Below are 12568 nucleotides of genomic sequence, written 5' to 3' on the forward strand. Positions count from 1 at the left end.
AAACCTTTTTTAGAAGAAAAGAAGAAAAGCTTATAAATGCAGAATATATTACCCAAACTGGCCAAAACATTAATCTACTATAGAAGGATTTAATGGGTTAGTGGAAATAAAGGCTCTGGGATTAGGTTGCTATTGTACCACTCACTAGCAATTCCACATTTTAAATATCTACTATAAACAAGAACTTGTGCTGGGGACTGAGGATGCAGTACAAAACCAAAATGATCCCTGCCATTTGGAAGGCCAAATTCTGACAACAGTTACTAGTCCAGTTTGGCTGGCTGGAACCTAGATTACATTTGGGTAAAAATGCTATATAAAGCTGGAAAGATAGGATGGATGTGTAGTAAGAGAGAAGTCAGAGGAATGCAGAGAAATGTGGAAAGACTTGTACAATTATATGCAGAGAAAAATAAATAGCACCAAGAGAAAAACAAAAATTTTCTTAATCAATGTCTACAAATATTATTGGGCAGAGCTCTGAAATTTGAAAAATTCTCATAGTAAAAAAAAAAATCGGGAACCACCAAATAGTAATTCTCTGGTGATAAAGGAAATTTACCTATATTGAAACAAAAAGGCCTTAAACCATTTGTAAAACCTTTGAAAACATCAGAGAACCAATATGAAACATAGTTTAGTAGAATGTCACTCTCCATTCATCTAATACAATGTAAATTTTACAAAGCTGAGAGATAGAGAGTATATATAATGGTTTGATAAAATACATCAATAATTAAGGACTAACTCAAAGTTCATTTCTAAGGGTGAGTAAAAGGGTCACTAGTACCCAAATAACAGTAAAACTCTCTTCACTAATTAAATAGTCCAAGAAGGCACTGGGTGTCCAGCCTGGTCTAGAAAACCTGGAGATCATCAACCAACAAGGAGTCTCAAAAGGCTGACAATTATATTGTTATTTTGCTCTTATGGAGTTCATTCACTTAAATAGTGAATGGAATTAAGTACCTATTATGTGAAAGGCAATGAATAAGGCAAACCAGAAAAAAAAAATGACATATAAGTCTAGATGGCACAATGGAGAGAATACCAGTCCTCACCAGAGTCAGAAAGACCTAGGTTCATATCTCGCCTTAGTGTCGTTACTACTTGTGAGACCCTGGGCAAATCACTTAGCCCCATTTGGCCCAGTTTCTTCATCTGTCAAATGAGCTAGAGAAGGAAATGGCAAACCACGCCAGTATTATTACCAAAAATAGAACATAATTAATCAATAAAACAACAACAAAACTTGCTAATAATCACAGAAAAATGTATTTATATTCCTTCAGTTTACCATCTAATTAAGTGAGAAATTAAATTCAATGAAATGAACAATGAACTGGGATAGAAAGAAAAAACATACACACCCTACCCTCAAGAGTTTATGGCAAAAGGGAAGGGACCACAAATTTTATAAGTCTTTGAGAATTTCATTTTTACTCAATTTAAGAAATCATCTAGGACAGTGATGATGAACCTTTTAGAGATCACATGCCCTGCCCTGCCTCCTACTGCATGTAGGTCCCCCACTCCTACCCGCCACGTTCGGGGGTGAGGGCTGAGTCCCCAACCAGCTCAAGCCCCAGAAGCCACCTCCTGCCACCACGGGGACCCGCGCCTGCATCCAGCTACACCAGGGCCAAGTGAAGGGGCTGCTGCCAGGCATTGCTCAGGTGGAAAAGAGTAGTAGGATCAGGAAGGTGGGGGAAGGCTGAGGAGGGGGGTACCTTCTTATTACAACATGGGGTGCTTGTCCTTGTTGAATGAAACCTCACACAGCCTCTGCTTGGCTGTCATGGAGGTGGGAGAAGGGGGTGGAAGGAATGCAGTGAGCCTTTGGGGGCAGGGTCACCCCCCCAAACTGGTGGTTGGTGGGAGAGGAGATCCCCCTCCCCCTGCAGCCCCTCATCCCAGACTAGGGAGGGGAAAAGAGAGGGGATTGGCCTGAGTACTCCACTCAAGGGAGGGAAGAAGCGCAGAGGGGTGGTAGAAGTGGGGAGGGGAGCACCTCCACCCCAGTCCCTTTGCCTTTCTAGTAACCAACTCTGCCAGGGATAGTATGTGTGCCATCAGTTTGCCTTCACAGATATAGGGCAAAGGTTCTTAATATTTTTGGTGTCATGGACTCATTGTGGTCTGGTAAAACCTAAAAGTCCTCAGAATTTTAAAAAATACACACATACGATTTCAAAGGAAGTCACTTATAAGGCAATCATTATAAAGATATTTAAAAATTACACAAAACAGTTCATAGATCCCAAATCAAAAATTTGCAATCCAGAATATCATTTAAAGCACCCATCAAAACATATTGAAATCTAAACCAATCAGTAAATAAGCATTTTTAGTAAGCCCATTTTTTGTGTCAGGCACTGGGCTCTCTGCTGGGTACAAAGACAATAATGAAACAGTCCTTGCCCACACTTTATCAGATGAGATGATATATAAACAAAGGTAGACACAAATAATTGTAAGATGGTGGTATAGAATGGATTGGGTATTTGCAGTTGGCATTATCAGGAAGGGCTTTATGAAGGAGGACACAATTAAGCTCCACTCCAAAGGACACTAAGAATCTAAGAGGTGGGGCAAGAAAGGAAAGCACTGCTGTATAAGAGCTTCTACAAAAATGCACAGAGATGGCATGGAACAGGGTGTATGAGGAAGAGGAAGAAAGTCAGTTTGGATAGGCCCAAGTTCACCAGGGCACTTATGTACATTACGCCTGGAAAGGTATGTGGGAGTTGGGATGGGAAAGGCTTTAAGTACCAAGAAGGGACTCAGTGAGTAGATCCATGGGAGTTTACTAAGCTAGAAAGTGACATGGTATAGAGAATGGAGACAAGAGTTAATGCAGAAACCAACAGGAGACCAACTGCTATGGTCCAGTTGAGAGGTAGCAAGATCTGGACTAGAGATGGAGAGGGGAGATGTGGAGGGAGGACACAGAACACTTGGCACCTGCCTGTTGAGGTAGAGGTAAAATAGCTTAAAAATACTTCTACTCCCCCAGTGGAGGTTTTCCCCAAGGGTTTGTGTACTTAAAAAGCATTTTGAGTACATATTTGTGTGGCTGTTTTCCTATATAGTCCTATTCCAATTACTTTCTTATTTTCTGAGAAGGGTAAGTAAGGCACCACCAGACTGCCAAAGGGGTCTAAGGCAGGAAAAGGGTCATGAGCTCCTGTTCTACAGTAATTGTTAATTATTACCACAGCTGTAAATATGCAAAAAGGGGAAGCAAAAGCTGTGTTTCAGAATGATTGTAGCTCCAGTATGAAATGTGGGGATCAGAGGGTGAGGTGGAGATAAAAAAGGAGAGGTGGGCACTAGGGGACAGCTCAAAGGTTCACCACCTGCAATAAGGAATGAGATCATGAAGATAACGGCCAATAACTGGCACTTAATGATGCTTTAGGGCTGCTAAGGTTTACATGCCTACTTTGCAGAGAGATGTAGAGAGAATTCAGGAACTTGCTCAAGCAACGTCACAGAGCTAGGAAGAAGAAGAAGGCAGGTCACTGACTCTGACTTCAGGGTCCTTCCCACTATATCAAGGCACCTATAACACACATGTAACCTGAAGTATGTAAAAAGAAATAATATCTGATTAGGAAGTTTGGGCCAAGTAGAAAAAAAAGGCAAAGGAATAGCTTCTCAGGGATGTGAATATTCACACTACTTTCAAATATTTAAATAATCCAAATATCATGAATAACAAATTCTGTTAATGATTTTGCTCTGTGAAAAAGCTATTAAAAATCAACCTGAATAACCTTGTTAGAGATGAATTCAACCCAAGAGTGTATGTATAGGCTAAGCCTTAGAAATGAATGATTATTCTCATAGTTGAAATGTGAACTGGCAGCAACTAGATTTGCTCAATAGTGAATATATATTATTCATTGGTTAAAAATGATTTTGCCAGATATTTTCAGAATCCCTAAAATAGAAGAAAAAGTCAATAAGTACATTGTGGGACTTTGGGTGGCTCCTTTTAGAAACCACTAAATTGTATCTCATCCAGAAAGCCAGAAAATGTCAACATGCAGATCCTATAAATTGGGATCTAAGTGACTTAAAATGCACATACACACATAAAGTAAACAAGTATGTAATATACACAGATAAATTTGCATTGTTGGTTTAAAGCATTGTAGGCTTGTTAAGCTTAAAAATAAACGTTAAAGCTACTCACAAACTCATCTCCATGGAAAACTGTGGCTATGTAGCTATTGCTTAGATCAATAACAGATAATTATATTGTTAACATTAGGAACCTTAACCTAATCTGATTGTAAATAATCTTAGAAATACAGTGAAGAGCCAAAAAAGTCCAGTTTTTCTGGACTGTGTCTTAGGATAAACTACATTTGAAAGTGTCCCATTTTCAGGATTTGAGGAAAATCACAATTTTATTCAGGCTTCCTTTAAAAAAAAATCAGAAAGGGTTGGCATAGATGAGTTAGAACACCTTGAATGACATTATGATGTCTGATAAAATTTTTATTTTTTTAAACAGGAGGAAAACAATTACTATCCATTTAAGGAGTTGGTATTGATAATAAAGTTCTACAGAACTAGGGATAGGATTTAGCCCTGTGATTTCACTGTCATAGGGAACTTACAGATGAGAAAAAATTCTCAAACAGGGCAGATCAGCATTTTCTCTCAAGCCTCTGTGAAAAGAATCAATGAGAATACTGACCAAGAAGTCAAATGACTTGTTCAGGACCAAATAGCCAAAGTGTGTCATGAGGTAGGATTTGAACCCAGCACTTCTTGACACTGAGGTTAGTTCTCTATTATAAGGGATCATAAAAACTAATTCCAGACCATACTGTCTCATGGTTAGAATATGATGCTAAAGAAAAAGATTTTTGTTCACTTTGATCTGTTCCCTAGATACACTCCTTACCAAAAAAGATCATAATGACAAAATCTTTAGAGTTGAAAAGAGATCCAAGAAACCATATAGCAATTTGTATATCAATTTACAAATAAGGGAATTAAGGCTCAGGAATGTTTAGTAATTTGCCCTAACTAGTTAGCAGCAATACTCAGATGTAAATACATTTAGACTCGAAACTCAGTGTACTCTTACAAAGTACCTTTAAATAATAAGGTGAAATGAAAGAAATTCAATAGTTTCATGACTATCCATCATGATATAGTCAAGAGAGGCAAGTCGGAATATACGCACATATAATTCAGTTATCTGACAGACGATTATTGGCAATAATATCACTTTGTACAAAGCTAACAGTAGAATCCCTCCCAAAGGTCTAGGAGCAGTAGATGAAAGAGAAGCTACAAAGTCCAGACACTAAAGTTGGGCACTTTACTCATCCAGGACCTTGCTTTTATTCAAACATAATTAGAATAAACTTCATTATCTGATCACCAGTCTAGAGAAAAGCAATATAGCAGAATGTTAGCAGGGAAGCATCCTGTGAAAGGTGAGCACAATAATAGCTATTAGAAGTGATATCACAAAATACTAGATAATTTTATTTTTATGAAATTGAAAAGCTCTGTACTAATAGAATCAATGCAACTATTATAAAAAGGAAAAGTATCAATTGAAAAAAATTTTTTACATAAAATATATAATAATGACTTCATAGCAAATCAATGTATGGCATTATGACTAAGAGCCATCCCCCAATGGATAAGTATTCCAGCAGCCCTCAAAAGGATTGTTGGGGCAACCAGGTGGCTCAGTGGATAGAGGGCTAGGCCCAGAGTTGGGAAGACCTAGGTATAAATTTGACCTTAGACACTTCCTAGTTGTGTGACTCTGGGCAAATTACTTAATCCCAAATGCCTAGCCTTTACCCATCTGCCTTAGAACCAATACTTAGTGTTAATTCTAAGACAAAAGTCAAAGGTTTAAATTTTTTTAAAAAAGGGAACTGTGAATTGTTCAACAATCATATGAAAGACTGTTTCAAAATCATTAAAAATAAGAGAAATGTAAATCAAAACGACCTGAGAAATTTTACTTCCTGTTCAGCAGACTGGCTAAGAAAACACAAGACAAGACTAATCTGAGGTGGAAGGACTGTGAAATACAGATCTACTAAGTGCATGGTTGGTGAAATCAGTCTGGAAAATTATTTTGAATATATATATGTGCATATATATAATAAATAAAATATACAATTATATAATATATGAAATTATTAAAGTAAGTGGAAAAAACAAGAAAAAAAATCCTGAATGTCTCAAAGTGTTATTGTTGAAAAGTGTTTAAGAAATTTAATATTCCTCTATTTGCAGTGGTTGAGATCTCCAAGTATGGAATATTGTAGATACTGTCAAAAATGGTTAATAGGTTGATTAGTTTCATGTGAATGCTTTTTATTCCTCCTCTCTTTTTTTACTCTTTGTTACAAAGGATAGCTTGGGGATATATTCAGAATTAAAAGTAATGGAAAAACAAAGGTATTAATAATTGTCATGAATTAAGCAACTCCTATGTGCCAGAAATTGTGTTAGGCCCTGAGGTTATAAAAACAATGAATGAAACAATCCTTGTTCTTGAGGACCTTCTGCTAGGACTGGGAAAACTCATAGCAAGAAAAGCAAAACAGAAGTGATAGCAAGGAGAAAGAGAAAAAAACTGTGAGAAGCTGATACCAGAATTCCCTCAAGGCACAGCATTATAGAGCCACTAAGAAAAGGAGAAAATAACATTCTACTTTTTTCTGAGTGGGTGTTGAGACCATCACTGGATTACGGAGAAATCAAGAGAATTCATAATGATGAATACAAGTCATCAGAAAGGGCTGAATTCTCTTTGGTACATACACTGCTGAAGAAGTCAGAAAAATGCAAAATATAGTTGAGAACTAATGTTCATAAAATCATTTAAAGGTATTTTAAAAGTTAGTGTTTAAAGAAAAAAACCTTAATTTAAAAAAATTCACTTGTGGAACACTTCTACTCTCTAGAATACTGACAATAACTAGTATATTTCAATATATTGTAAAAAATTTCCTCCCTTAGCCTTTATGGGACAATTCTAGTCCATTAGAAATTTAACTACATATAGACAAAGCCAAAACCCTCCAAAATGACAATATTCCTAGAAGAAAAATCAATTTACTTACAGCTTGGAATGGATTGGCCTGGTTCTGGTTCTGAAAAGGCCATCAGAGTAGCAATCTCTGGAAGGTCATCTTCCTTTGAGTCTTCAAGCGTTTGGTCTGCCCAAACTACTGTTTTCTTTCTCTCCACTAGATGCTCAATTTCTTTGAAATCAGATTCAAAATCAGAATTTGCCAGCCCAGCTTCTTTTAATGCCTCATATTGTTTTCTTAGGACCGGGAGCAAAGTGTTCAGCAGACTAAAGCAAGCAAGGGAAAAAACATCTTATAATCAAATCCTAAGAAATGAGCCAATCACAGTCATCGCCAATTTCTCTCAAAGAATGATGAAGACTTGTTAAAATAGAAATGACGAGGATATTTTATTCTGGAACAAATTTTAACAACAATCAAATGTTTTGGCATTTTCATTACTAAAACAATATAACAATAATGATATAAGTCTTATTAATAGGTATTTAAAATAATGCTGAGTTTTATAGTGTTGTAAAATTTACCTCTATTCCTAAACAAACTGTGTAACTTTGGCTAAGAAATTTTACCTTTCTGAGCTATACTTTTTCCCATCTGTAATGTAGAGATAATAATAATATTTGTATTACCAACTTAATAGGGGTGTTTTTTTTTGTGAGTGTTAAATGAGATAGTAGCTATAAAAGGATTTGTAACTAATAAATAGGTATATTATTAGTTTCTTACAATTAGTAATGGTGAATTTAAATGAAAATTTAACTGATTTCATGAGAAATGAAGATACTCAAACCCTTAGATATATATATACTTTGAAAGGACTGATTTATACATTCTTTTATGTAGATGAGATGAATGGAAATGAATGTGTAAAGACTATATGAGGGATAAGGATGATTCTCATGCCTAGACCTCTTTCTTACTAACTTTCTTAGTTATTTACTAAGGTTTTGGACAATTAAAAAAAACCTGGCATTAGTTTGTTGCTACAAGTTTTCAAAACAATGAATTCAAAAATTTATATACCATATTTTAGTGCAGCATTTTATATCCAATAAAATGAAAAAACAAAAATAAGCAAAAATTATTTAAATTTTCAAAATTTAATGAAGTCAAGAAAGAGTCACTGAGTACCTAAGGGGCTCTGTGAAGTGTCAAAGGGATATAAAAAAGTTTAAGATACACCTACCACCCTTCAAGCAACTTATGACCTCATTGAGGAAGCAAGATAAAAATACGAAAGTTAAATATCAAAAAAAAAAAAAAAAAAAAAAGGATTCAATCATGACATGTCAAGAGCTGAATGACATTATATAGTCAATAACCTGAAAAGGAATTTATCAGGGGAAATCACTTACTGCTATGATGCTTCACTGATTCCTTCATTTTGGGGAGGATGTAGCATCTGTGGTACATCTAGATTGCTTAGTCAAGGGAGAGAGGATGGGAAGAGAGGGCAATCCAGAAAAGAGAATGGTGTGAGCAAAAGAAGGAAGGAGAGTACAAGAGATCTGAGAAGCAACTAGTAGACTATGGATTTCTGTGATTTATTGAATGAAGATAATTCTAGGGGGAAAGCACCCCAGAAACATGGAGGGAGGGAGAAGAGGATGTGGGTTTTAACAGGTCATTATTTTGAACAGATGAGGAAACAATGCCTCTCTTCTTAAAATACTCTTAAGAAAGTGAGACTGCTCATGAAAATTGCAGCATTGTGTATATGGCCAGATAAATAAACTGCTCCTTAGCCAGCAGAGGGAGCAGAAAAGTGGAGGAGGAGATCTCACAGCAGAGCTGAGATATGTTTAAATAAAGGATATTCAGAGTGGTTATTACTAAGTCATATGTCACATTCCTTATAGAATAATGAGTTTCATGATTCTAAGTAAAGTTAGATAAAATAAAATTTGTAAGTCTCTCAAAATTTTGTAATATTAATTTTTAACAAGTTTTCTGCTGTTGGTATGTGATCATCCATAACACCCCTACTGGCGGATGGTGAGTTGAAGTCAAGCTTTTCAGTTCATTAGAACGCCCACGGCAAATGGTGAGCTGTACTGGCTTGGCCACTATCCGCCATGTTACTTGGGTCAAACAGCCCTACCTCTGTGGGCCCCAGCCTCCTCCTCTCCAAACTGAGGGGGCTGATGTAGATGATTCCAACTCACACCCTCTATGGACTAGGAATAAGCTGGGACTAATAAACAATGCAATAAGACTTGTAAGATAAAAAAATGAATAATATGGAAATAGGTATTGAGTGACAATACGTGTATAACCCAGTGGAATTGCTTGTTAGCTCTGGGACAGGGGGAGGGAAGAGAACAAGGAGAGAACATGAATCATGTAACCATGGAAAAATACCTAAAAATAAATAATAAAAAAAAAGACGTGTAGGATAAAATTATACTTACTTCTCTGTCTGTTTATGTTGTTGTTCTTGAAAAGAGGCAAGATTCATCACATGTTTGATTTGTGTTTTCAAATCTTTTATCTCAAACTTCAAGTGGTAGTTGTGGATATCTTTACTGAGTTCCTTGAAAAAAGGAGGGTTGAATTATGTAAATGAAAGATTATACAAAGGAGCTTAATGTCATACTAAGATGATCAGCTAGAGCTTTATTATCCATACAGAGAAGTTTCAACAATAATCTTTTAATTAGTATTAGTAAATATATTGTTCACTGATTCCTATGCAAACCATCCATTCCAGGAAATCTTTGTTTTTCGCATATTCATCCACTGAGGATTGCATCAACTCAGGAGAGGTTGACTACATCTTCATGGTCCTGTGAGTGGAAGACCACATTCCAAGGAATCCCTGTTGGAGAACCGTGCCATGATGTTTTTGCCCCAGTATACATAAACTATTTAAAGACACTTGCCTAACACCACCTCCTAATCCTTCTTCTCCCAGGCATATGTTTTCCTCAGTTCCAAAGATTCCAAACAGTTTTAATTAGGTATTAGTGAAAAGGTATTTCCTTATACCCTCAGCCTCTTCCATACCTCTACCCAAACTCTATATATTCACATTGACACATTCTACTTGCTTCCAGATTTATCATTCCTGGCCAGCTAGGCCAGGGAATGGGATAGACCTGTCTTTTATAATTGTAGGCCCCAAATACCCTTTATGGTACTACTGGCAACAGTCTCATGGCACTCCATTTATGCTTCAGTGTCCCCAGCTGCTGCTTCCTCTTCCCTGCGAAAGCTTTATCTTTTGTATTAGATATGGGAGGGAAAAGAGTTTAGCATTTTTTTGCCTCGTTTTTATTAGAATTTTGTTTAGAAAACTTCCATCTCATTTCCAATCTAAAGAGAAATAAAGTTCTGCTCAATTCTCAAAGGAAAAAATAATAAGTTATGTAAAAATGACATGGCAAAAAAAAAATAAAAAAAAAATGACATAGCAAAGTTAAAAAATGAATAGTGTAAAAATTCTATTTGATATATAAAGAAAGGATGAACTCCTAGGCCCAACTAAGTTTGTAACTTGTAATTATGAGTACTATCTTCACTCACCCCTTGTGGATTCTCTGATATCATTAAGAAAATATAATCAATACCTACTCAAATAATTAGAAGTTTCATTAAAATATAGCAATTTAAAGAAAAATAAATGAACACTATGACTAAGTTTTAAAAAGGAAGGAAATGTAACAATAAAAATGGCCTCCTAAAATTTTTCAGGACTTTTCAAATAACATTATAAATTTTTATTTTTGCAATCACATAAGACATTTTCCCATATTAATCTTTTTTGTGGAAGGAAATTGTAACAAAAAACCCCCCAAATTAAGAAAGAAAACGAAAAAGTATGCTTTGGTATGGATTCAGACTCCATAAGTTCTTTTTTCATCAGTATTCTGGAATCAGAAGGCATTTTTCATCATGAATCCTTTGGGATTGTTTTACTGTACTACTGAGAATCTCTTAGTTATTATTCACTGTTGTTCATCATAAAATATTGCTGCCATTGAATACAATGTTCTTCTGATTTTGCTTACTTCACTCTGTATCAGTCTGTTTAAGTTCAGGTTTTTATGAAATCCTTGTGATTATAATTTGTTATAACACAATAGTATTCCATTACAATCCTACAACATACTCAGACATTCTCCTTTTGATAAGTAATTCTTTCCTTTCCAATTTTTTGCCACCATAAAAAGAGCTGCTTTAAATATTTTAGTAGATATAGACCCTTTTTCTTTTTGTTTATTATCTCTTTGGGCTACAAAGCTAGTAATAGTATGGTTAGGTCAAAGGGTATACACAGTTTAATAGCTGTCTGGCATAGATCCAAATTGTTTTCTAAAATGGATGAATCAGTTCATGGCTCCCCCAATAATTCTTTAGTGTTTCAGTTTTCCCATATTTCCTCCAACTTTTGTCATTTTCCTTTTCTATCATAATAGAAAACCTAATAGGTATGGGGCTGTATCTTAAAGTTGTTTTAATTTGCAATTTGGAGCATATTTTTCACATGACTACAGATAGCTTAACTATTTTGTCTGAGAATTGCCTGTTCATATCATTTAACCACATATCCATTGAAGAGTGGTTTGAATTTTTGTAAATTTGATTCATTTATCTATGTATTTGAGAAACAAGGCCATTATTAGAGAAAACGGGTCCCCCCCCCACCATTTTACGATTACTGTATATTTCTCTTCATCTTATTTTCCCTAGTTTATCTTACATTCTCCTTTAATTTTGTCCATCCTCAAAGTGTTTTGCTTCTGGTTTCTGTCTTCCCCTAATTTGCCATCTCTTCTATCAGGCCCCATCCCTTCCTGCTTTCCTGTAGGGTAAGATAGATTTCTATACCTAACTGACTGTATGTTGTTTCCTCTTTGGGCCATAAAGTCCAAGCATTCTCCACTCTACCTCCTCCATCTTCCCCTCCACTGTGAAAATTCTTTCATGCCTCCTTTATGAGATACTTCATTCTTTTTCTCCCTTCTCCCAATGCATTCCTTTTGCTTACACCTTAAATTCATTATTTTAACTATCATCTTATATTAAACTTGCACACCTGCCCTCTATGTATACTACTTTAAACTGCTCTACTAATAATAAAGTTCTTAGGAGCTACAAGTATTGTCTTCCTATGAAGGGATGTAAATAGTTTAACTTTACTGAATGCCTTTTGATTTCTCTTTCCTGTTTACCTTTGTATGCTTGAATCTTGTATTTAAGTCAAATTTTCTATTTAGCTCTGGTCTTTTCATCAAGAGTTCTAGAAAGTCTTCTCTTTCACTGAATGATCATTTTCTTCTCAAGGATTATGCTTAATTTTGCTGGGTAGGTGAATCTTGCTAGTAGTCCTTTAGTTCCTTTGCCCTCTGGCATATGATATTCAAGGACCTCCAATCTTTTAATGTAGCTGCTAAATCTTGGGTTATTCTGACCATTGCCCTATAATATCTGAACTGTTTCTTTTTGGCTGCTTGCATTTTCTACTTGCCCTGGAAGTT

General features: G+C 35.7%; 1 protein-coding gene across 1 annotated transcript in view; it reads right to left on the minus strand.

Annotated features, from left to right (window-relative positions):
- Window positions 1-12568, minus strand: part of KIF18A (kinesin family member 18A) — a 113237-nt gene that overhangs the window by 37801 nt on the left and 62868 nt on the right. The window contains exons 13-14 of the mRNA XM_044681006.1: window positions 9500-9621; window positions 7115-7354 (exon numbers count right to left, since the gene is read on the minus strand). Coding sequence (XP_044536941.1) covers window positions 7115-7354; window positions 9500-9621 — 362 coding nt within the window. The remainder of the gene's footprint in view (window positions 1-7114; window positions 7355-9499; window positions 9622-12568) is intronic.

The sequence above is a fragment of the Gracilinanus agilis genome, chromosome 6, assembly GCF_016433145.1.
Source record: "Gracilinanus agilis isolate LMUSP501 chromosome 6, AgileGrace, whole genome shotgun sequence".
NCBI lineage: Eukaryota > Metazoa > Chordata > Mammalia > Didelphimorphia > Didelphidae > Gracilinanus > Gracilinanus agilis.